The 26,142-nt window shown below is 41.5% G+C and overlaps 1 protein-coding gene across 1 annotated transcript; it reads right to left on the reverse strand.

The window, feature by feature from the left end:
• Nucleotides 1–131: 131 nt before the first annotated feature.
• On the reverse strand, nt 132–22,371 carry TDO2 (tryptophan 2,3-dioxygenase). Its single transcript, XM_048510096.1, has 12 exons — nt 22,337–22,371; nt 21,917–22,019; nt 15,303–15,393; nt 14,290–14,360; nt 13,473–13,600; nt 10,945–11,131; nt 10,111–10,218; nt 8,774–8,885; nt 7,303–7,360; nt 3,936–4,015; nt 2,763–2,853; nt 132–1,422 (listed from the first exon to the last, which is right to left on the reverse strand). The coding sequence occupies exons 1-12, from the start codon at nt 22,369–22,371 to the stop codon at nt 1,269–1,271; spliced, it is 1,218 nt and encodes a 405-aa protein (XP_048366053.1). The 3' UTR covers nt 132–1,268.
• Nucleotides 22,372–26,142: the final 3,771 nt, after the last annotated feature.

Here is a 26,142-nt window from a genome sequence, read left to right on the forward strand (position 1 = left end):
TCAGAGAAGGCAGCAGTGGAAACCCAGTAACAATTGTGTCTTGTGTATACTTACAATACCATCCTAATTTTTATTTATTTGTTTATTTGTTTATTTAAACTTGATAAACTGCCCACCCCCGAAGGGCTCTGAGCGGTGTACAGCACATGTTAAAACTATATAACAAAAACAATTTACAAAATACAAATTACAGTTTAAAACCCAATATTACAGAATAACATATAAATATAAGAAATCAGATGGCAAGAATGGTATTTCATAACATGTCACGAGGGTGGTCAGGATGGTAATCAGTAGAAGCAAAGTGGATGGCATCTTTCCGCAGCTATTTTCCCCCACCAAAAGCCCGATGGAACAACACTATTTTACAGGCCCTGCATAACTGCTAAAGGTTCCACAGGGCCTGGACAGACAATGGTAGAGAATTCCACCAGACGGAGGCCAGCGCACTAAAGGCCCTGGCCCGGGTGGAGGACAGCCAGATTGTAGAGTGGCCCAGGACCACCAGTAAGTTGTCCCCTGTGGAACGCATAGGCCGGATGGAGATGTAAGGGGACAGATGGTCCCTAAGGTATGAGGGCCACAGGCAGTGAATTTCCTTAAAGTTCAATACCAACACCTTGAAAATATACTACAATTTTCAGGGCATATCCCTATTTTCTTTTATGGGAGAGTTCCAGTTCTTCTTTTTTTAAAAAAAACATTTTGGGCTTCCCACACTGTGGGAAAGCCTTTGGAAAAGGCAGGGCAGCATCTGAGCAGTGCTGTCCTTGCCCACCGGCTCATTCAGGATTGGGCTGTAAGGCTCTGATGGATGTTATCTCTTTAGGGTAGCACTGTGAGTGCCTCAGTATCCTCACAGTCAGAAAACTCTGGTCCTGAAAAGGGGTTTTTGAGTCATTCTACACCACTAAAACTGCCCCCCAACAGTAACACACCAGGGATTTGAAGCTTGCACAGGAGAACAAAGCAGCATGTGTAGATGGAATGACCTTTGCAGGAAAAATATGTTTCTTTGAACAAAGCATCCTTCAAATTACCTCAGCACACTGCTACCTCATAGTGAAGAAGCCTGAGTTGTTTATGCGAGTGATTATTTTATTTCATTGTGTTTCTGAAATACAATTATGCTTTAAAAGCTGTATAATATTTCGTATAAATATATAAACATACTTAATTACATAATACATGCATAAGGTATTTGATTAAAACACCAACATTCTTTCAGTTACAAGCCAGTTTTTTGCAAGGATATCCAAGAATGGTTTTCAGTCTGAATCATCACTGCTGAAATAGGAACTGTCGCAGTATTCTGCAGTGAACAGGAATTTATGGACAGTTGGGTTCAACTTTGGTATCCAGTGTCTTGGCACCAAATATGTTGAAAGATTGAACAAATCAACAAACACTTTGTACCTGTCACTTAAAAAAGAAGAAGAAATGTATTCATTTGTTTGAATGAATGTATATACCCTAATGTTTTAAGAACATAAGAACAAGCCAGCTGGATCAGACCAGAGTCCATCTAGTCCAGCTCTCTTCTACTCGCAGTGGCCCACCAGGTGCCTTTGGGAGCTCACATGCAGGAGGTGAAAGCAATGGCCTTCTGCAGCTGTTGCTCCCGAGCACCTAGTCTGTTAAAGCATTTGCAATCTCAGATCAAAGAGGATCAAGATTGGTAGCCATAAATCGACTTCTCCTCCATAAATCTGTCCAAGCCCCCTTTAAAGCTATCTAGTTTCTAGTTTCATAAGTGCCCAATGATATCATCTGTAACTCAAGTCACCCAGACTATGTTTTTGAATTTTTTTTGTTACAAAAATTTCATGATGTTTTTGTGATTTACCAGTTCTCATTATAATGTTTGATCAAGTCCTGTCCATACGTTGTAAAGTCTACATGTTGGACTGATGACTGTGACAAGAACTTTGGATCAGACAAGCACTGGGTGTTCTATGCTGGGGGCTGACTTTTCTGATATGGGATACAAGGCATGAACCTTCCCCCACAGTGAAATCTTCCTATTTTAGAGGGCCCCATAAAGCTGTTATTTGAATGTTGGGAAAACCTGGCATTCAGAGGGCTACACATAAGTTTCATTGGGAAGCAGTGGCTACAGAGTAATGTAAGGACAAGTGTGAGGCACGGAGAAAGGAAGGTATAAGTCCTTTCTTCCTGCATGGACATCCAAATAGTTCCCAAGTATACCTAGGAACTGAGTTCCCAGCATAAGACTCAATGACTATATATCTTGATAGTTCATGTACCTACCACATAGACTTCACAACATGGAATTGACTCTTAGAAGGGTGATGGCGAACCTTTGATAACAGGTTTTCACCACATTTATTCAACTGTGATAGGTGTGTTTTTGTTTTCAGGACAAAAATTGGCTCCCAAAGTAGATCAGCACTTTATATCTGAGGGCGATCTTGACCACAGCGGTGCAGTCCAAGCAAATTGGCTTCTTAACTCCCGGCAATTAACTTGATAGGCTAATTATGCATTCCATCCTATGTTACAACCTTGCCACCGCTAGATAATTTACTAGAAGGCCTCACTTTAAATGTTTTGCTCTGTGTAGACATTCAGAAATCTTTAGTGTGTCATTCCTCAGCCATAATTTGTACCTAAAAGAGCAGTGTGCTAAACCGCTTACACGTCCTCACTGTCAAAAGACCAGCGAATGATTAAGTCAAGGGACATGTGTGTTCATATCTATCAAAGATGACAAAGTCCAACTAAGGCTTTTGTAGACTTACCTCACAGTAGAGCGTAAATAGTGATACCCAGATGATCCTCCTGTGCCAGCCTTGCTGCCAATCATTCTGTGTACCATACACACATGGTTATCTAAACACGGGACAATGTTTGATGACATCGTTTCGCAAGGTGAACAAATGGTTATCAGCTCTCAAAAACAGCTGAAATATCCTGTGCTTTGCTTATTGTTGCTACGGACATGGATACATTTTCCAAGAGATATATTAAAAGCCCTTTTAATGAAATAAATTCCCAGTTATAAACTAGCCAGGCAGAAAATTGCTTCCCAGGGCAACCAAAGCCCTGCCTGCATTCACTGTTTACTGGAACAGCTGCAACACATATTTGACCTGCGTGATTATCACTGACTACAAGTAGGAATCAGCAGGCCCAATGCTATCCTGAACACTGCTAGTCAGTACTAAATTTAAACTGCAGAAGTCATGCATATGCAATAGCAGAGTGCAGATGCTTTTGTGATTGCTATGATGTACAAGGTATGAAGTGCATAAATGCTATCATAAAACAGTCCGTTGCCTACTGTTTTTCATTGCCCACTCCTTTAATTGTTCTTCTGTTTAATTTCCTGGGCAACGAATCCTTGTTTACAGCTATAGTAGCACAATGGGATATAAGCAGTGATGGGATTCAGCAGGTCTGCACCACTTTGGCAGAACCGGTTGTTAAAATTGTGCTCGTAAACAACCGGTTGTTAAATTATTTGAATCCCACTACTGGATATAAGGTTATTTTAATTGTATTATGCCTGCAATATAAGGTTATTTTAAATCGCAAAAAACTCATTGCGGAATATGAGAATTATTGATCCATATTGGGAGCTCGGTGTAGGGGGAAGGGAGTTAATGCCTGGACTCATCCCCCCCAAAAAAGTTGCAAACACATATTGAGCTTCAATTAGTCTCAGTCCCACCCCCTACTACACTAGTGCCAGCTGGTGGGGAGGAGCTTATTTCTATCAGAACAAATGATACAAAATGTTAACTTCCTTAGTCCCAGGACATTAATCCTGATCTAAATCTCAAACGAATATAGACATATCCTGCTTTCTCCAGTTAAAAAAAAATAGGACGAGAGATCTGATAAAAAAATCTCTCCACGGAACATGTTAACATTAGATGTATCACAGGACAAACACAGGAGCAAAAACTTACATCTCCATTTGGTCATCAGCACATCAATATCCATCAGAGAAGTAAGCAGCTGAAAAGGAATCTGAAAGCGGGGCTCTTCTCTTTTTGGTGGGGAGAATAAGCAGAAGTCAGTATTTTGCTTAATTTGATTTCATCTGTATAGGTCAATTATTTGCATATTTATTATAAATACTTAGAAACTGAATGAAAGTTCTCAAAGGCGACTCACAACTGTAACAATAAGACCATAGTAACAATCAAAACTGATAAGTCTCAAATGTACAAAATATCAACAAAGTAGCTAAAAAGCAGTTAGAATAAAAGCAAAGGTGAAAATGATAGAGCCAGAGCATAATGGCAAAAGCTCCTGAGGAGGCCCTGATGCATTTCTTTGCTTGCTAGGAAATCCATTGGGTCATAGCCCAACCAATTTCACAGATTTGTTGTGAGAATAAAACTGGCAGACAGCCATGTCTGCTCCTTGTAGGATATAAATGTGACAGCAACAAAACCATCAGATAATTATTTCCAAATGCCTGCAAAATTAAGACATTTTCACCTGGTGCCTACAGCAGAAAAGACTGGTGCCGGGTAAATACATGCAGAATAACCACACAAAGGTGCTGCTTCATTTTGTCTGCAAAGATGGGGGCCCAGAGATCATCTCTTCAGTGGGTTTATATGGTGATAGCTGTGCAAAACTTAATTGTTCAAGGTGTTTGTGTGCAGGCAAATAGGATAACACTATACAAGATGTTTCACAAAGTTACTTGGATAAATTATTAGTGAGTATAGTTTGCGGTAAGTTGGATCCTATTGTGTAGTTTTGCTTTATTTAATATGTCATATCAACACTTATGCTTTGTTTGTTCTGTTGTTTAAATTTCTAGTTGGTCATACAACCCAAATCCCATTTCACTGTTTATTTAATGTCCCATCTTGTTGGTTGTATTATGAGGCAGAAAGGCAGGGTGTAAATTTCATCAATAAAAATGAATATTTTAATGTTATAGGCAGTGGTGGGATTCAAATAATTTAACAACCAGTTCGGGTGGTGGGATTCAAATAATTTAACAACTGGTTGTTTACAAGCACCATTTTAACAACTGGTTTTGCGGAAGTGGTGCGAACCTGCTGAATCCCGCCGCTGGTTATAGGTCTGATGTCATTGTCATTTTGCTGCAATCTTATTATTTATATTGAACCTCTCTGTAAAATTTACATACAATGCAGCTTACAGTATCAATGTATCAAATCAAAATAGGATAAGATCTTAAATATCTTTTTTTTAAAAAAGTATTTAGCCTGTAAAACCCCAAGCTTAAATGAAGCAATAAAACTACCTTCAGTGGGTTTAAAAGGGCTGACAGAATTTTTTTTTTAAAAAAAAAATAGACTTAGAGGGTGGAGTTTTACAGGATAAGTGCCCTACTGACAAGACCCCATCTCTGGTGCTCACCAACCTAGCTTTAGAATGTGAAAGTAATCATAACTGAACGGTGCTTTATTTCATGTCAGGGACATGCATACATTGTTACTCACCTTGGACATTTGGTTGGGAAGGCAAGATAAAAATATTTCAAATAAATGCATGAATCAGTGAGTGAGAAAAGTTCATGCTGAAATGCACAATTGCCAGTTGACTTAGGAGCCATCTGATAGCACTTACACAAAGCTAACAAAGCAAAGAACCATGTAAGCAGTTTTTATAGTTGGGCATTATGTTACAGGTCACAAAAATAGGTGAGGAAGGACTAGCTGGGCTTGATAGGAGGTGAGGTATAGACTGGCACCAAGGAGGCACAAAGGAAACAGTGCATCAAGTGTGACAGAATGAATGGCAAAAGCTCTCAAGCTAAACAGAAAATAGCTGTCAAATATGGGTCTTCTCCCTTTGACTCATTTCCCAGAAGACCCTGAGAAGAATATTCACATCAGATCTCAGAACCGGGTGACTCTAGGAGTAAACCCCAGAGAACCCAGTGAGAGTTTACGTAAACATGTATGAGATCCGGCTGTATGTATGACACATTTAATTTACAGTCCACTCCCCACCTGCTGCTTGCTCTACATTCAGCTAAATAGGATTAAGTTTACAGTGTCACACCTTTAGTGCAGATTACAAAAATGTGAAATGCCAGATTATTTTTAATTCTAAAAGGCATGCAGACATCAAACAGTGAAGATAATTTCTGAAGATAAATACTTGAGGCAGGTGGAGTTTTGTTTAAATAAATACCAATATGAGAGGATTAGGAAGGGTTCCAACCATTGCAATGGAAATCTATCAGAAATTATTGTTTTTAATTACTAACAAAATAAATATTGGAATGCTTGATCCCTATTAAACTGCATTAAGTTTTATTTTCTAAACGCTGGGGATATTTTTGTCTGAAAAATTCCAAACATCCTTGCGAGAGACAACAATGTTTATGAAAACATCTCTCAGAGGGAAGAGAACATTTTTGATAGGAAAAAGGTTCATGCAGGCCTTTTCCACATATGCCATTTACAACTTTTTCAGGCTGAAAAGAAACTGTTTCCTCCATGGTGTTCTGTATTGTTTTTGGAAAAATGTCCAAAACACTTTTTCTCTGTTGTATCTGAAAACACTTTTACAGCGTTTATTTTTGCGGAAATGTTTTCAAGCCAGCTTCCTTCATAGGCCCGTTTCGCATAGGCCTTAGGAACAGCAGTGCATTGGCATACTTGATGCCAGTGCACCCCCCAGGGCCATTTGCACGCTGTCATGCAAACAGCTCCAGTGCCCCTGCGGCCCACAGGGCCACCTTCACACAGGGCCCACCACTTTAGTTCCCCGCTTACCTCATCTCAGCTGCTGCCGTTCGCTCAGCACTGGGTGGATGCCACCATTTTTCAAAAGGCTTGCTCGTTGAGCAAGTCAGAAAAACGCTGTTGTGGCTTCGCTCCAGCTGCAGCAGCTATGTCCTCACCCACAATGGCATTTTTCAGGTCTTTATGGCCCATGCAGAATGGGCCATAGTGTGATCATACTGAAACGTTTTATTTTTCCTGCCCAAAAGCACAGGCTGTTTTCCATGTCCTCTGTGTGGTCACCAAATGTCAATTTTGGTGTTTGCCCTGCCATTTTTTGGTCCCTCATCTCACAACTTCATCCCTCTTCTCTTAAAATGTATTGTTTCTCCTGTTTTTCTTTCCCCTCGGTTTTTGCTATCAACAGATCAGTGACACTATGAAGCATCACTACAGCTCATGCATGAAAAAAAACTGATTGCCAGAAAACAATGTTTTGAGAAGGAGAATGTGGACAAACTTCATTGTAAACATTGGGATTGAAAACATCTTTGAAATAGCATAAGTACTGTATGAAGAAAAGGCCACAAATGAGTAATTCTTTATAAAGTACCTGTAAAAGTAGATCATTAAAGCTCCTTTCATTGCTTTATAGGACAACCTTCTTTCACCTGCAAAAAAATATATAATAATTTTCTTGTAGTTCCTTCTGCTTTGTAAGACCAAAAATCCCAACGTACATAAACAGGCCTAACACAGTGGTGTACTGCAAGTCCTCAAGGTAGGGTATAGCATATACAGCTTGGCCAGCATGGTAAGGAGTAGCCAGTCAGTCCAATTTCCCATATTCATGCCCTGTCCTGCTCCACCCTGTTTCCATAATTCACACTTGTAATTCCTCTTCCAGTAGTAGTATGCAAATACAAGCCCTCTCTCCACGAGAGATCTATTCCATGAGAGTTGGCATCAGTAACTACACAGCTTACATGAGACATCCTGGGGACACTAAAAGAGTAGTCCTAGGAAGACACTCTGCACAGCTTCCTTCCCAAGATGTCCTCAGGATGCCTTATTTTAGCTCAAGGCATCTATAAGCCAATTGCAAGACATCTCCTGCCTGGATGTGCAGAATGCAGAGCTCAGGAGATGTCTTATTTTTTCTGCCTTACAGTTTTGCTCTCTGGTCAGTTTCACCATCAGTTTGCGCCCAACATTTTGTGTACAGCAAGGCATATCGCCCCGAGGGATGGGGGGGTCAAATGACTCCGGCACAATGGGGGGTGCAAAATTGCCCCCATACCCTTCCTTTCCCGCACGACCTGGCTTGGAAGAGCCGGGTCAGCTCGGGGGATGCACCTAAAGAAGCCACCCAAGGCCATTTTAGTTGCTTAAAGGCGCCCGAAGCCACTGGCACCCATGGGGCGTGCAAAATCAACCCCACACACCCTTCCTCCCCTGTGCCAATGACAGCCATGCCCCATCCCCAAGCTGCGGGGGGGGGGGGTTGCAATTCTCCAGCTTGCCCTGGGCACCATTTCAGCTCCATACACTTCTGACAGCTGAAGGGATTTTCCCTGCTGCCATTTGCTGGAGATTGCTCCAGGACATTTGCTTTGCAGACTCCGATCCTGCAGACACGCATGTGAGAATCTTAACTACTCGGAGGACAGCCACTGAAAAGCATTGGGACCACAGCAGACAGGTCTACCAATGGACAAGAAACAGCCTCTTTTCTCCTCTGATGCCTTTGCTATCTGGAAAGCACACCTGAAGCTGCCTCTTTTTAAGACATCTCCTGGACGTCTTATTTTGGGTGTGCAAAGTGAAAAGAGGCAGTTGCCTCTTTTTGAGATGTCCCACAGACATCTTTTTTGTGCTGTGCGGAATGGACCCATAAGTATGGTGCTGGAGAAGAGAAGAGATTCCCCTCCCAATCCTTAATAACAGATATGCAGTCTACTACTTCACTCAAGCACTTCTCCATCTCAGCCTAAAATCTATTCATGCATTACTTAAAGTATTACATTCTCAAAGTTTTAAAAAAATAATGTTTTAGCTTGTTTGCAAGGTATGATCACACCTACCTTTACCAAGAAGATGTTCATGAAGTTTTTCATCAAACAATGAAATAAGCACCTCCTTTTGTTTCTTAAGTTCTGACATTTGATCTTCTTTTTCCTCTGAGTCTTCTTTGGCCTTACAAACATAGTGTTTTTTTAAGAATAGCAAAAGCTTACTTTTTTTTGTCTATTTAAATAGACTGGGGTTTTTTCCCCCCCTGTAACCTTTCCTATTGCCCTAGAGGTGAAAATGTATACTGGTCAACCCATCTTAGATAAGTCATCCAGGCAGAAAAACAACCTCAACAAATAGGAACTACTACTGGTTTTCCATCCCTGCTCCACTGTAGGCCTATTATTGAAGTCTTTCCTGGAGTTAAAAAACTATACTCAGTAGCTTGATTATTCTGACTCAGGCTGCATTGCAAGACTCTAAAAGCAAGCTTCCATTTTCACAGCATTCTTGTAGTTCAGTTCACTTTCTCACTGACTGTATATGTCTGAGATGTGCTTTATATTAGTTATGAAGCAGCACACTCTGACTTCCATTCCTTTCAACTTACTAGGTTTGTTGAAACATACATCCTGGTTCACCTAGATATGCCCTGTTGGAGGTCTTTTTGCAATAATTTCATAGTCCTAAATCCTTAACAGAATTCTCATATTGCATTTTCACATATAGACTCCTGTAAATGTTTCTAGAACGTTACATGGGATTGGTCACATGAATATATATTTCACTCCTAATACACATTACAAAAATGAACTAATGACTTACTAAGACATAATGACCCTGCCACCCACCAAACCACTTAATTTGTACACAACCGGATTCACAATGTGCCAAACATGACAATGCATCTCCAGATACAAATATACCAAATGTTGACCTGAAATTCTTCCCTCAGAGTCTCAGTTCACGAAGTGAACAGCCTCACTGTTCCTTACAGTGGGAATGGAAGCTTGATTAAGGAGCTAAAGATTTCCCCATCATCAAAGAACTGCTATATATTTGGCATGCAGATACAATTTACAATCAAGAATTAATCCTGAAACTCTTATCTATTAAAGACTAAAAACCTGATTGATATCTCTAGCTTCAAAAGCAGGAATGTTTCACCCATGTCAACATATACAAGGAATTTTGCTGGCTTGCATAAATCCCTCCGACCCACCACAATGGATGGGGACTAGTCACAAAAATGCATTATCCTATGAAGCCAGTACAGGTAGCATATTTCATATGGCCACAGTTATGAACGGCTACATTTATTAAGCAGTCATAAAATACTTCATGACGTACTACTATAGGTTTAATTGAATGACTTCTTTGTTTAACAAAGAAAAAAAATGATCACTACCTGCACCATTGCAAATTCTTCTTCCAGTCCTGTAAGTACATTAATTTCGAATTTCTCCCAGAAATTAAATCCCTCTGGCTCAAGTCCTGGCGTTCTTTCCAGCCATGCCTTAAAGAACAGAATACATTTTTTAAAAAAATTGTGATACAAATTATGTATTGGGTTGCATCCAGGCAGCTTTCTCACTCATTCTCACCCAGTTCCCCTCTTGACTAGCCTTTGTCTCACATGAACTGTGTCCATGGAGGTCCTATAATCCCCAACATAACTTTTTGGGTGGTCAAGCGGGATTGCCTCCTCCCTATTTCAACAATTCATTGTTTAGTAACTAGCTTTGATAGTCTGTAAATTGATAGAGGCACTTTGGCAACATTTTACAGAAGCGTGGTTTGCTTCCAATGACAAAATTAATATGTTGGGAATGTGGATCAATACCCACACAGTGTCTGTTTGACATACAAATGATACATTACACCAGCTGTATAAGTATCCTTCTGCTTATGGTCAGAAAATGTAATGTCAACTCGGCAGCATTTCCAAAAATATATAGGGCTGTTAATGTTTGCCTGTAATTTACAAAGCCAGCCAGTGAAGCTTTTTCATAATGTTAAGGCATTTTAATTAACTTACTGCAAATAATGCTTGTTAGAATTTACCCAAGCGTGCACATAGCCCATGTATTTTAGACAAGAGGGATTGAGATTTGTTCAAATATGTTAAGTTGTGCTCAACTGAGGTAAATCCCTCTGGGCTAAAATAAATGGGATCTTTGTAAATATGTAAATTATTTCTAGAACTGCCCTGTAGCTGTCACCAATTAGTAGGAATCCTTACTTCCACCAACTGCAGCAGGGTTAGCTCTTGCTCAGATTTCAGCAGCAACTCGTTGTCTTTTCCTTTGAAATTATCCCGGTAGTGTCTTCTGTTGTACGGCACTCTCAGACTCTGTGGGACACCAATCTTGTTCTCCAGTAATCGAAATTGTAAGCTCTGAAATCCTGATGCTGGACTCAAATAATCTCTTTAAAGGGAGGGGAAAAACAGTTTTGCAATGGGAAAAATGAAGTATGATTTAATATAAGCCTTTGGGGAAACTAGTTCAGTAAGCAAAACATAATACTACCATATCTAATAGCTTCTTCATAGAAAGCAAAGGCTGGCTCAGCATCTGAGGGGATGGCGGGGAAGTTCCTTGGGGGGAGCCAAAGCAATGGAATACTGCACTGAGAAACACTCCAGAAATTACTACAAAGAGTATGCCATTTTAAAAAGAATAGATACTAGATGAATCTGCAGGGGAAAAAAACTTTCTAAATTCAGTCACCACCATTTTCTTTACTCAGAATAAATCAAAAATATTTGCAAAACATTTATTTTGCTTGTCTTGATATAAAGCATCTATAAAATTTGAGTAATTACAAAATCAGACAGCCTGACATTTTTATACATACCCGGAAGTGAGTTCTGCTGAATTAAATGGGGCTTATTTCCACACAAGAAAACTTATAAAACAGGCTTATGATAACAGCACAATCCTAAATAGAGTTAAACCATTATAAATCTATTCAAAGTTAGCATGGCGTAGTGGGCAGAGTAGCAGAGTTGGATCCTTGGAGACCCTACTTCAAATTCCCACTTCATTCATAGAAGCTCACTAGGTGACCTTAGGTCCGTTACAAACTTGGGCAGCCCAATCCAGATGAGGGGGCTGAATGGCCATAGGAGGCAGTGTGGGCCCCACAGGCATAAGTGGTACTTATGCCAGCCACAACAGCAAAGAGGGAGGCGCCCAACCCACCACTAGTGGCTGCTCCCAGAGTTGCATCAGGTTAACTTGAAGGCTGGCACAACTGGAGGCTTCCCAAGGGCAATACTGGAGGTGAGCCAACACTAGTTAGTTCCCACCAGCGTTGACCTTGAAAACTCCATCAGTGGGAAGGAAGGGTGGCATAAGTCCATTTTTCCCTGTGGAGGACTTTTGGATGGTCTGGGAAACTTTCTGTTTCTTTTGCCTCTCCACACTGCCTGAAAGCCTTCTGGAAGTAGTAGGTGGCGCAGCAGTGTTGTCATCCTAGATGCTTCTGGGACCTGGATTGTGCTCTTAGCCTACTTCACACGATTGTTGTTGTGAGAGAATGTGGAGGGGGAAATTATTTTCAAAGCCACTTTGAGTCCCAACTGGTGAGAAAAGGGGATATCAATAAATAAAAGCATCAATAAAAGCATGAATTATCGGTAGATTTAGATGGGTGTGGCTCTGCTTAGGATTCCATTATAAATCACATGTGATCCAGTTAGATCAGTGTTGTCTGCTTGGACACACCTCTTCAGGGCATCAGGCAGAAAAAAGTATTCTAGGATTGATGGACTCGTGCCTGTTTGGAGTGCTAAATATTTTTCATTTTTTGGTTCATTTTAATTTTTAAAAATAATATTTGAATTAATCTTTTATTATTTGATTTTAATTATTTCTCCTCTCATCCTCTTTCTCCTCCCCACTTAGCATGGGTCACTTGGGCCCTTTCCACATGGGCACTGAACGGGGCAGCATCAGCAGAAACAATGCCAATGTTGCCCCACGAGACCGTTTGCACGGACGGTCCCGGCAGGGGCACAGGTGACAGCACAGCCTTCGCACAGGCTGTGCCGTCCCCGAATGCCTTCCCTTCTTCTCCTGGCTGCTGGCGCGTCGCAGAGGCCTGGGGTCACACACCCTGGCCTGAGCAATGGCTCTGGAGTCGCAGGGCAGGGGTGTGTGTCCCCTGGCCTCTCTAATGCGCCGGAAGTCAGGAGAAGAAGGTATGGCATTTGGGGAAGGCAGGGAGGGGAATGGTGCCTTCCACCCATTGCTGTTCACACAGCAGTGGGTGGAAGATGCCACTGTTGAAAAACAGTTCAACAGTGGCATCTTTGCGCCACTTGAGCGTTCCCAGCACGGCACTGCTGCATTGCAGCAGCACCTGCTGTGCAAATGCCAGCCCAGGGACGGCATTTTTAGCGTCCCTGGGGCGCTGTTACCCGCCCGTGCGGAAACAGCCCTTGTTTTGAAGTAACTAAATCAGGGATAGTAATAATGAGATTTTAAGCTCATTATATAATTTGTTAAGACACTTCTCATCTTTTTTGTTCTGTAAAGTCAGTAAACTGGGTTGGAGAGTCACACAACAAATTTTTGAAAATGATCCTGACAGAATTGCTGAGCATGTACCTTTGGTATGCCCAGCTTTCCTTTTCTAAAACATAACATTAATCTTGTTCATTTGAACAGTCTCAACCTGATCTGAGTGATGAAGCTGAATGCTGACGAAGGTTTCTATGATATGGGTATGGCCATTTCTGAATGAATCAAAGGAAAGGTTTACCTGAAATTAAAGAAGTCCAGGGCTGTCATAGTTTCTAGAACTGAAAACTGTTCCACAAGCAGTTTGAGGATCATTGAAATTCTATGCATTCGGGCAACAACCTTCAACATATTCCGTTCATCTCTCACCTAAGGGGTGGGGGAAGAGAAACAGATCTCATGAGGCAAGGAATAGTGGCTTTGTTTTAATCTTTATGTCTCATGTAATTAAGACAGCATTCAATGTAGATCTTGCTATTTAGGCTTTATAAACCACTGAAGGGTTACTTATATGATTTATGCCTGTGTCTTTTAAAGAGGAATGTATACAAAGTAATTGATCAGATCTGGCACAAACTCCAAAGCAAGTTAGGCATCTGTAAATACTATTTAGGCTACACTGACAGCCTAATTCTCTGTATGTTTACTTGGAAATCAGTCCCACAGGGTTTTCTCGGACTTACTACTAACTATGTTTTGCAGACATGCTTCACAATGATAACTAGGTTTATTTAGATCAATGTAGTGTATTTCTGAGTATTTAAGATTGCAGCCTTATAGCACAAGACAACAAATGCTTACTCAAATGTTAGTGACATGTAGGGTTTACTCTCAATACATGGACATAGGCTAGTAGTCTTCTTCAGTTAGCTATGCTCTTAAGTCGTATTTATTTCAATGGGATTTCAGGGTACCCAACAGGGAAATTTTTGCTGTTCTAAATTTACTCAATACGCAGAACCTTCAGTAAAGAGCTGAATTTCAAATATTCAGTGTGTGTTTCATGAAAAACAACCAATTAGGGAAATATTTTAAAAATTCATTTTCATACAACTTACGTGACCATTTTGAAATATCACTCGGACAGAATCCAGTTCCCACAGGATCTGCTTGAACCATAGTTCATAAGCTACAATGAAAAGGCATACACTTGTCAGCTTCCCTTCTTAGCAAACAGAGATAATGAATTCATGTGAAACATCAGAAGGTTACACTTGTCCTTATTTATTATGAAATAATCCCAGAAAATGTTTCCATAAGAACTGAATATTAAATAAAACACATGTAAGATTTGGCTTGAATTTGTCTGTACTATGTCAAGGATGAGGGACAGATTAGACTAAAACAAAACACACCACTTCTTCTGACTAACCCTCAACTCAAAGTCCAAGGGGTCAAGTCTCTACCCCTTCTGGGTTTAAATCAAGGTCAGCCTTGGATGATTTCCAGTTGGTAAAGCTATCAGACAATGACTTGTTTTATCTCCCTGTAAGCAGAACATAGTGGTGAAAATTGGTAGAAAGAAGAAGAGCTGGAGCCCACTGCCCCTGCTGCTCCTGGATGGTGGCAGAACCTGCAAGGCTGGTGGTCTTTTATCTGGTCTGGCCACAGGAGGGCTGCCACGGCCTCTGGAACTTCTACTGGGTCTCCCAATGGCAAGGTTTCAACTTTGGGCTCTTGGCATATGGTCTTAGATATTTGGGACTCAAGATCTTGACTACAGGCTTTTGGGGCATGACTTCAGCATAGTTTCTGGGTCTGTTGGAAACTGAGCCTCCAGATCTGCCTCAAACAGCAAGCCTGTCTTTTTCTGGAGCTCACCTGAGTTCTCCTTTGATTATTCTGAGGGGAATGAACTTCTCGCTAAAAATTGAACTGTACCCCATTATGGCCTCTATCTGAATTTTCATTTCCAACATTTTTCTAATAAACTGATAATACATGTACAAAAATGTCAATGGACTCTAACTGGAACCACTTATGTTTCACGTACTAATTTTAAAAACCTGATATAATGATCAAATAATAAACATGTGCTGCCACATATTTTGCTGTTGCTCCAGAAGATTACCTTGGTGGGTCACAATAAAAAGATGCTCATCGTGGATTTTGTTCCCTTTCTTCTCACTCTGAAGTTCCTGAGCGTTCAGTATTTTGTCTAGCTTTAAAATAAAGAATATAAGCCTTGGTCTGATGGCAGGACAATTAACTCCAACAAAACCTCTTTCCATGAACCTGCACCAGCATGAACATGTACAACTTTAAGTTCAGAGTCATGTTAATTTGAGAAAATCACATCACAACATTTAGTAGGCAGATTTTTTTATGAGGAGGTTTGCCATTGTCTTCCAAAGTTATTTACACTTTACCCTCAACACCCCAGGTACTAATTTTACCAACCTCAGAAGGATGGAAGGCTGAGTCAGCCTTGAGTGCAGGGGCATAACGAGGCAGCTGTGGGCAAACTGTAGCCCTGGGCAAAACCTGAGTTGGATGCCACCCCCCCATGGGCGGCCACTCCATCATCTCCAGATGATACCCTGAAATTTTGGTGCCGATACATCCAAAAATGCACCCCCTGCGGGAACATCCTAGAAATTTGCCCAAGAATCTTTGTTCTGCATTGAGTTTTCTGCATTGCTGTCAATGGGGGTTGCAGGCTGTGGGGGGCACATTTCTGAAGGCACAGTCTCAAAACTTTCAGGGTCTCATCAGGAGACTGCCCTAATGATACCTCCCAAGTTTGGTGCAGTTTGGTTCGGGGGGGGGGCAAAATTATGGCCCCTCAAAACTGTAGCCCCCATCTCCTATTGGCTCCCATTGGAAACAATGGGGGATAGGGGCACCCCCTTTGGGAGTCCATAACCTTGGACTCCCTGAACCAAACCTCACCAATTTTGGGGGGTAGCATAAGGACAGTCTCCTGATGATATGCTGAAATTTTGGTGCCGCTAGCCTAAAAACTGCACCCCCTGCAGGCCAACAATGGAAAACCATTAAAATACCCAAAAACGAACCCAGCATTTTGATGCCCCCCACAAGGTGATGCCCTGGGCAGCTGCCCACCTTGCCCAATGGGCATTATGCCAGTGCTTGAGTGGCTACCTTAAACTGACTTCCAGAGGGATAGAACTCAGGTTGTCAGCAGATCTTGGACTGCAGTACAATGTACAAAGCTTATTACTGGGACATGGGGCTTTTGTAAAGGGGGTAGAAAGGAATTAATATGATCCCTACATCTGCCACATTCTGTACTAGTATATGGCTCAGGTTTGCTAGGCTTCTAGGATGCCATTTCAAGCACATCTGTGCATAGAGTTCTAGCATAGAGATCTAGGCTGATTTTTGGTCTTTTTAAACATGCAAGCTCTTGCAATAAGCTTTTTATGTGGTCTGGTACAAGATGGTTGTGAATTGTTTAATGGGTCTGGTTTAAAATGTTGTGAATTGTTTATTATGAGTTGGGAAATTTTTGTAGATCAAGGCACTGAAGAAGATTCTTTGAAACAGAAATGACAACTGGGATTCTGTTTGCCTATATGATTAACGTGCCTGAACAAATTGTACTACAATGGCCTTAAAAGCAATAAGAACATAAGAACATAAGAACAAGCCAGCTGGATCAGACCAGAGTCCATCTAGTCCAGCTTTCTGCTACTCGCAGTGGCCCACCAGGTGCCTTTGGGAGCTCACATGCAGGATGTGAACACAATGGCCTTCTGCGGCTGTTGCTCCCAAGCACCTGGACTGTTAAGGCATTTGCAATCTCAGATCAAGAGGATCAAGATTGGTAGCCATAAATCGACTTCTCCTCCATAAATCTGTCCAAGCCCCTTTTAAAGCTATCCAGGTTAGTGGCCATCACCACCTCCTGTGGCAGCATATTCCAAACACCAATCACACGTTGTATGAAGAAGTGTTTCCTTTTATTAGTCCTAATTCTTCCCCCCAGCATTTTCAATGAATGCCCCCTGGTTCTAGTATTGTGAGAAAGAGAGAAAAATTTATCTCTGTCAACATTTTCTACCCCATGCATAATTTTATAGACTTCAATCATATCCCCCCTCAGACGTCTCCTCTCCAAGCTAAAGAGTCCCAAACGCTGCAGCCTCTCCTCATAAGGAAGGTGCTCCAGTCCCTCAATCATCCTCGTTGCCCTTCTCTGCACTTTTTCTATCTCTTCAATATCCTTTTTGAGATGTGGCGACCAGAACTGAACACAGTACTCCAAGTGCGGTCGCACCACGGCTTTATATAAGGGCATGACAATCTTTGCAGTTTTATTCTCAATTCCTTTCCTAATTATCCCCAACATAGAGTTTGCCTTTTTCACAGCTGCCATGCATTGAGTTGACATTCCCATGGAACTATCAACTAAGTCTCTGGAACCAGCAGAGGAGAAGCAGTGGTGGAGAAGACTGGGCCAGAAGAGGAACAGAAAAATTCTCTGTATACAGCTATTGCTATAATAGGTCTAAAATATTGCATATTGTTCATAAACAAGAAGGTTTTGTACCATAGGCTTAAAGTATTGTATCTTGTTAATGAACAAAAAGATTTTGATACTTTGGCAGTTATCGTGAACCTATTTTCGAAGTTGTCTCATTGTATTTGGGACTGTAGAAGCTGCTTTGATCTTGGTCTGATTTTATCACATATATACTTATGATCATTGATATTTATTGACTAATTTTGAAAAATGTATAAAATATATAACTTTAGCTGTACAATAAAATGGTATAATTAAAATGCACATTTGATTATTGAGGAAGTATTTCCCATTTGATTTTCTAGCCTCAACACATTTTTGTTTTTGATATTTCTAGTCATTTTGTACCACTAGCAGTTTTCAAGTTGTTTTCAAGGACAGTCCCACTTTTATGCCTACTGATACCCTACTGTTGAAGACACAAAGCAGAAGGTTCTTTATTTGTGGCATTTTTGAAGGAGCATAGAGGAGACTTCCAAGCTGCCTTGAAGGTAACATGGCTAATGATGATTCATTGGTGCACAAATAACATAGAAAATACATAACTCGGGGAAATTCAATGTCAAGAAACTGGCAATGGCATAAAAATGTGTCATGGGTTGAGTCTGCAATACTAAAAAGATATTTAAATTAAACCACAAACCTATGAGATTCATCAGCATCCCCAATCTAACATACCTCATAGGGTTCTGAGGATAAAACTGGAGTATAAATCATATACGCCTCATTGACATTTTCAGATGGATGATAGGATAAAAGTCAAATAGATTCAATCACCAAAATCTTTGCAGAAAACAAAATCTTAACAGTCTATTCTGAGAAAGAGGAGATATTGTGCATGATCAACTATTGTATTCTGGGTATACTCTATGAAGTATATTTCCTCTTGTACAGCTTGAGGAAAACCTCAAAGGCCCCTCATAGCATAATTATTTGTATTGCATAGTTGCCAACTAAAGGGTGACTATAACCAGATTCCAATGGTAGCAGTTACTGTGCCTTATCTGAGTGGTTCTCTTTGACTAGAAACTGATGACATTTTTAAAAAGAGTTAAAGGTACTATTTTTTTTCTGCTCCAAGTCTAATCCCTTTTCAAACATAATTTGCTTCCAAAAAACCCCCTTAAAACCATAGTTTCCAGACAAAGACATAGCTGAGTCACATAGAAGAATAAGTGTGGTTCAAGTCTTAAAAATTATTGACCGTATATAGACAACAAACTAGTGGACTAGTAGAGTGGCTAAATAAAAGCCATTATGATGGTATAATTTTTCACATATTCTCAGGTCTTTAGTGTTTTACTAGCATTTGTTAAGGTAGCGTATTCCTTCAGGGCCAGTTACAGGTTTGGGGGAGCCCTGGGCTGACAGTGTCCAGCTCCCACCCCCTTAAGCCCACTACCAGGCCACTCTTCTTGCTCATTCACTCATGTGCCCCCACTTGCTTGCACATATTTATCCTGCCCACTCACAAGCTCTCCCACCATCAGCAGTGTTAGTTGCTCACACTGGTAGCATGCCCTTTCCCTGATGGTTCTGATAGGTGGCTGCAGCTAGGAGTACTGCTGCCTTGGCCACAAGGAATGCCCAGGGCTGGATATACATTTTTGAAGGGGGGCAAAAGTACAAAATTATGCCCCCATATCTATATCTATAGTTATATCTATACCATATCTTATATATGTATGTATATAAATTGTATTCATACCTTCATTCTGCTGAAGCTATGAAGGCAGGTAGAAAAAAGTCTTCCACAAATCTGGCCTGAACAATCAGCCCCTTTCTCATTCTCACACAAGAATGCCCAAAATTTTCAGTTTGTTACCATGACTCAGAATTTTTTTTGAAAAGAACCCAAATAGCTTTCTGAATGTACTATGTTGAGAGATTTAAGGATGAGTGTAGGTTAAAATAAGATATTTTCTGTTTGCTTTCCAAGGTGTTACTATGTAGTTTGACCATCTAGTCAAGGCTCACTACCTTGACTAAAAACTAGTGTCACATATCATAAGAATGAGTGGCATTCTTAAATTTGCATAGTGCCCGTTCATTTTCTTGGTGTTGACTACATTAGTTCTACACAAGGTATTTGATTTAAATTTGCAGAGAAATGCAGCCTTTGGGGAATATGTTTGAGAATATTTAAGTCGCCATAGTTCTGTTGTTTTGTTTTTGTCAATATAAACATTTTTCTCAAACCAAGTCTTATGTCTGTATACAAATGGACCCCAAGCTGACCTATATGGATTCTCACATTGTCTAATTGTATAATGTGCCTTGAGTCACAATGAGAAAGGTAGAAATAAAATAAAGCAGACATACTGTAGATCTCATAGAAATAGAAACTTAGTTTTATTGATGTGATACTTGAGTGAGCGTCTTTGCTTATTTGAGCTCAGTTAGTTCCAAATGTTCCATATATATTCAGAAATACACAGGTACAGAGTTGGCAAATTTATATTGTGAGGTTGCATCAATTTCAAACCATTTCAGTGTGAGAATCTCTTTGCTCTTATAAGCAAGACTTGTCTATCACACGCCCTTTCTGCACGGGCGTTTTATGGCGACGTGGGGACGGCAAAAACGCCGTCCCCAGGGAGCCATTTGCACAGGGGGTGCAGCTGCTGTGCAGCCGCGCCGCCGTCGCTCCTCCCGACCGGCGCGAAGCCGCCGTTTTCCGACCTCACTCGGGGAGCTAGGTTTTCAGAAAATGGCGGCTTGGAGCCACTGCCATGCGAACGGCAGCGGCTCCAAGGCACCCTCCCCCCCACTCCCACCCTTCACTTACCTTGTCTCCGGCCCTCCGGCGCATCGCTGAGGCCTGGGGACATGCCCCCCCTGCCCTGCGACACTGAAGCAGGTGCGCAGGGCTGGGGGGTGTGTCTCCAGGCCTCGGCGACGTGCTGGAGGGCCAGGGATACGCCAGGTCAGCCGGGTGACGGCGCTCTGCGGCGCCGTTTGCCCAGCTGTTTCTGGGACCGTTCGTGCGAAAGGTCCCAGGGGGGTTGGGTCAGCGCGGAATGCGCTGACCCAACCCCCATCGACGCTGTACAGAAACAGCCACAATTAGTGAAAAACAAATATGAAACTGAGAGTAGATATTTCGGTACAGCCCTGTTTCCTAGCTTTTTATGTTGGATTGAGTGACGCAATGGGGATTTTCATTTCTGCTAACAAGATGCAAACTCAAGTCTCTCCTGGCAATAAAGTCCTTGACAGATCTTAACTCTTCCATGCCTTCCTTAATCTGATCAACACCAAAAGTTCACAGCCATTTAATTCAGCAGCCTTTGCTTCCCAGTAACTTTCAGCACCAGAGCATTTGGCTCTCATGCTGCTGCAAAGGGAGAAAATTCTAATTAATATCCCATAACATAATAGTGTCTATTCGTCTCAGTGGGATGAAAAAATACAGATACTTGTATGAAGCCAATTTACTTTCCATATCAAGAGCTAATAGCAGCTTTAGATCTGGGAAATGGTACACTGGTGTTATACTGGTTATATCCTTCTGATGTGGCTGGGAGGCTCAAGGCAGATATCAATATGCATGAATAAACCACACCTAACATTACCCTATCCCTTTCCTTTTTCACTCAGACTCCACAGCAAATCTGTGATAAAACTCTAGTAAGTGTTCTCTTCATACAAGTTTACTTCTGAAATAGCTCTCACTGGAAAAGAAAATAACACTAGGAAAAGTGGAAGGCAGCAAGAAAAGAGAAAGACCCAACATTGGATGGACTGATTTTACAAGGGAAGCCACAGGCTCCAGCAGCACTAGGCAGACTAAGCGGGGAATCAGCAGCAGTGGGCCCTGCCAGCAGTTTTGGGTCATAGCAGCTGCTCTACTTCAGAGTGTGATGCCACCAGCCCCATATTCATTTGTTGCAACAATATAGTTATTTCTGCTTTATAAAAGACATACTGATTTCTTCACCAACTACAAATTTGGGAGCTTCTGTTCTGCTCTTTGTCAGCTCAAAAGCAAGCTGAATTAAAATAATCAAACTCTCTTGCTAAGTGTCATCCACGATCTTCTATAAAAGATGAGGGAAATCGTTTTGCATAACGTAAATGTTCACAAAAATGCATGTCTACTGAGGCTCTAATCTCTCTCACACCAAGTAGTATGTTTGCAAATGACCATTTTCTGGAAGAGAAAAGTATGTGTCCCATCATAATTTTATATTTACCTGTAAATAGTCTCCATAAATAAGGCCCCCTTTGATAGCTTTATTTTGCCCTTCTTGTGATTTATCTTCCCCGTCTGACAAAGACAGCTTGTTAAAATTAAATCTAGGAATAAAACAAAAGACAATTAGGCAAAGGGATCAGCCTACCCACCCTTGTTCCAGCCTTTTGATGGGCTGAAGAATAATTTTTAAAAAACCTGATTCCATAATTCCATTTTAATCATATAGTACTATAGAGCATATAGTTGTTGTTGTTGTCAAAAAGGAGCTTGTTATTCTTTAAAAAGTCATTTTAGTAGTTAATAATCTACCCAAGTATGCAATATTTCATCCTTTGTTAATGTCCTCTTAAGGTTGGTGATCAAAATAGTGCCCATTATAATTGTTGCCATTGTTTATTAAAAACAGAAATGTACTCACTGATATTTGTTTTCCCAAAATGGACACCCACTCATGACTCCAAAATCCAGTAATGCACTGAGGTACCCTTAAGCTGAGTGTAGACTCCTTTTTATGTAAGATGATCCTAGGATTTAGACCAATCCCCTGCTTCTTTATCGGCCCATCCCTGTCATTGTGTTATAACTGCAGAAGTTACTCTGAAACACACTCCCTGAAGTATTTGTTTTGTCAACTGATCAATCCCTTTGGTCAATTCAACAGGAACTGAAGAAATACTCACAAAGGTCAAAAGTTCCTCTGTAGTTCCTGTAACAACTTTCAGTCATGCAAAAGGGTAGAGATCAAAATAGAAGGAAATAAAACACAAAATGGAGACTGTTTTTGTGCACCTTTAATTGATAAAGACAGTCTTAAATTAAAAATAGAAAAATAACTGGGAAATTAATATGTTTATATCATGAAGATAATGGCTAGGGCTTTCTAGAATCAAGGCTGTAATAACAGCAATCAACTGCCTGTATTTCCATGTTAAAATTGATTTTTTGAGCATATGTTAGCTAAGTTGAAACAATATTTTAACTAAAAAAGAATTTTGAACTCTCACTACTTTCTCCCAAACAGTTGTGCTTGTTGAACTTTGTTACTCAACTGTTCTTAATCATTAACTAAGCACTTGCTGAACTAAATGACACAGGCTGTCAATTTACCAATTACATCTTTGGGATACTACTCAATGAAATCATACCATTTTTTCAAATCATCTCAGAGGTAAGATTTCCAGTTCAGGCTTATACCCCCAGGAGCTGTTAGCAAGAAACCACATTTACCCAAAGCAGGATGGATTTCTGCCAATAGTCCACAGGATTTAAAGTGGATAATCCTATATCAACCAATTACATTTGTGATCCACCAATCACATGTTGTGATGTTAGGCATATTGTGATGTTTCACAATATGCCTAACAACCTTTCCTAGAATACTATCAGTTGGACTGGGCTAACCTCATGCATAATGTTCTCAAAATCAAACATAAAAAACTCCAGCTAGCACTTATAACATCACCCAAATATATATTTCAGTGGCTGCATCTAGAGATGATTCAATGTTCATAAAGCAGACATTCAAACATTAAAAAGGGTCACCCTGGTTAGGTAATGGATTTTTTAAAAACAGCTAAGAGTGGGAGGGAAGGCAGCATGGTACGGTCTGACCTTGTCGATCTCAGAAGCTAAGAAAGATCAGTACTCAGAAAAGAGACCTCCAAGGAAGACTCCGCAGAGGAAGGCAATGGCAAACCAATAACTTGTTTGAAAAAAACCTTGTTTGGGTTGGTCTAAGTTGGTTGCAACTCAATGGCACTTAATATGCACATGTGTTAAGTGTATGTTTGTGATCTAGCTTCAAATGTTCAAAATAAGTGATTTTTTTTTCAAACATTCCAGCCTCCTCCCAAGTGTTTCACAATTTGCAATTGCATTGCATTCTGAGCACAGGTGATAACACATCACTGGGGCCTCCCCTTTTCTAGCTTTTCATATTTGATCCTGATATTATAATAAACCTCTTTTCAAGAAGAGTCATCTGGCAATCCTACAAGATGTTACAAGCGCTATTTACTCACATAGCCTTTGTCCCCACAGCTACTGTCCCCACAACTACTGGAAACTGCCAACTGCTCTCCCTATTGTTTTACTACTTCTGAATTCCAGTTTAACTAAAAAAATATTTTTCACTGCTTGGAGGAAAAAATGCCTTCCACTTTAATAGAGACTTAATAGAATGCTATTTGGTAGGTGATATTATTTACCTGACCTGGATAGCCAGGTTAGCATGATCTTGTCAGATTATTGACACTAAGCAGGGTCAGCCCTGGTCAGTATTTGGATGGGAGACCCCCAGAGAAGTCCAGAGTTGCTGTACAGAGGCAAACAAAACCAAATCACCTCCCTTTTCAGTTTCTTGCGCAGATGCCAGTCACAACAGCAGATTTTTTCCCTGGGCTCTATTTTCCCTAGCTACGCCTCTGCGCACAGGTAAGTGTCACACCTTGAGCAAGGATGGGTGTGGGCTGCTACAGCCCCACTAAAGCCCATTGCTGGCATGGTCTTTCCTCTTTACACTTTTCTAGGTCCCATTGCATCTCCCCAGCTATGGGTTTTGCTGCTAGTTGATTGTTTGGTTATGGTGGAGGAAGGCAGCCACCCCTACGGGGTGTGTGTGTGGGGGGGATCTCCAGTGAGGCTTGAAGATTTCCCCAAATTACAACTGATCACCAGACTATAGACACAGTAGTGGGATTCAAAAATTTTAGTAACAGGTTCCAATGGTGGTGGGATGTTCAAACAGTAGCGCCAATGGGGCTGGGCGGGGCACGATGAGGGCATGGCCTGGCATTTGGGGACGGGGCATTCCTGGGCGTGCACCTTGCCCCTGGGTGGGGCTGTGGCAAGGACACAGGGCGCGAGCGCCCCAGGTGCAGTTCCCCTTCGCCCCGCCTCTAGATTCAAATAATGACTGTTTAAAGTATTTAAAAAGCAATATACTGAAAGGTAGTGTATTATTTCTTTTTTATATAATTATATTGGCCCTTTCCCCACTTACCGTTTGCTGCGTGCTACTGTCCCCAAATAGCGCGTGGTCCAGCGGTGCTCCCCACGAGTCCGGGCGGCGACAACGCAGCCGTCCCGACTCTGCGCTCTCACATCCCTTCAGCGTGCGTCATTTCTGATGCTGAAGAAATGGCACCTTCTGACTCTGCGCGGGGCAGTGGGGAACACAACCCCACGGTGGAAATCGCTTGCGCTGGGAGCAGCGCGCCGCAAATCGTAAGTGGGGAAAGGCCCATTGATTGATTTTAAATAATAACATAAGTAAGGAGAGAAAACAAAAACTGTTTACAATTGTTAACATATTACAAACATATCTAATTGTCTATCTCTCAACCCCCCAACTAAAATATCCCATATTGCCTCCTTCCTTCCCATATTTCCCTCCCTACTTTCTACTTCCCCTTCAGATTCCTATAACTACTTTATCAATTCCACTTGAAAGAAAACTAACAGTGGGAGAGATGCAAAATCCTTAACCTAAAAGAGTAGTTTAAACTCCTCTCTTTCCAATATAAATGTCAAGGGAAAAAAAAGAAAATGAAAAATCTTTACCTATAATACTTTCCCAACCTTTATACCAATGAACAAAAAAATAGAATTACTATATATTGTATTGTTTCATACAGTTCATACTAACGTGGGGAGTGCCATGGGGGGCAGGGGGCCGCAGGGGCCCTGGGGGCGATTTTGCATCCCCCACTTGACAAAATTTGTTGTACCCAGGGACAGAGATTACCCCCTTGCCCCTAGTGGAGTTAATCATTAATAACTGGTTCTCCGAACTGAGAAAATTTTAGTAACCGGTTCTACCAAATAGGTGCGAATAGGCTGCATCCCACTTCTGTACAGACATCTTCTGGAAAAAACAGCTGAAAAGAAGACTGCATGGAATTACACCCAGGCCGTTTCCTCATGGCCACGATGGGGGTTGGGTCGGCATACATGACGCCGACCCAACCCCCCTGGGACCATTTGCACGAACGGTCCCAGAAACCACTGGGAAGACAGTGCCGCTGAGCACCATCGCCCGGTCGACCTACTGTCTCTGCGGCCGTCCAGTGCATCGCCGAGGCCTGGGGACATGCCCCCCTGCCCTGCGGTACCGCTCCGGCATCGGAGGGGCAGGGGGGTGTCCCCAGGCCTCGGCGACGTGCTGGACAGCCGCAGAGACGGTAGGTCGACCGGTCACAGGGGGGAGGGATGGTGCCTTCGAGC

Source organism: Sphaerodactylus townsendi, linkage group LG10, assembly GCF_021028975.2.
Source record: "Sphaerodactylus townsendi isolate TG3544 linkage group LG10, MPM_Stown_v2.3, whole genome shotgun sequence".
Lineage (NCBI taxonomy): Eukaryota > Metazoa > Chordata > Lepidosauria > Squamata > Sphaerodactylidae > Sphaerodactylus > Sphaerodactylus townsendi.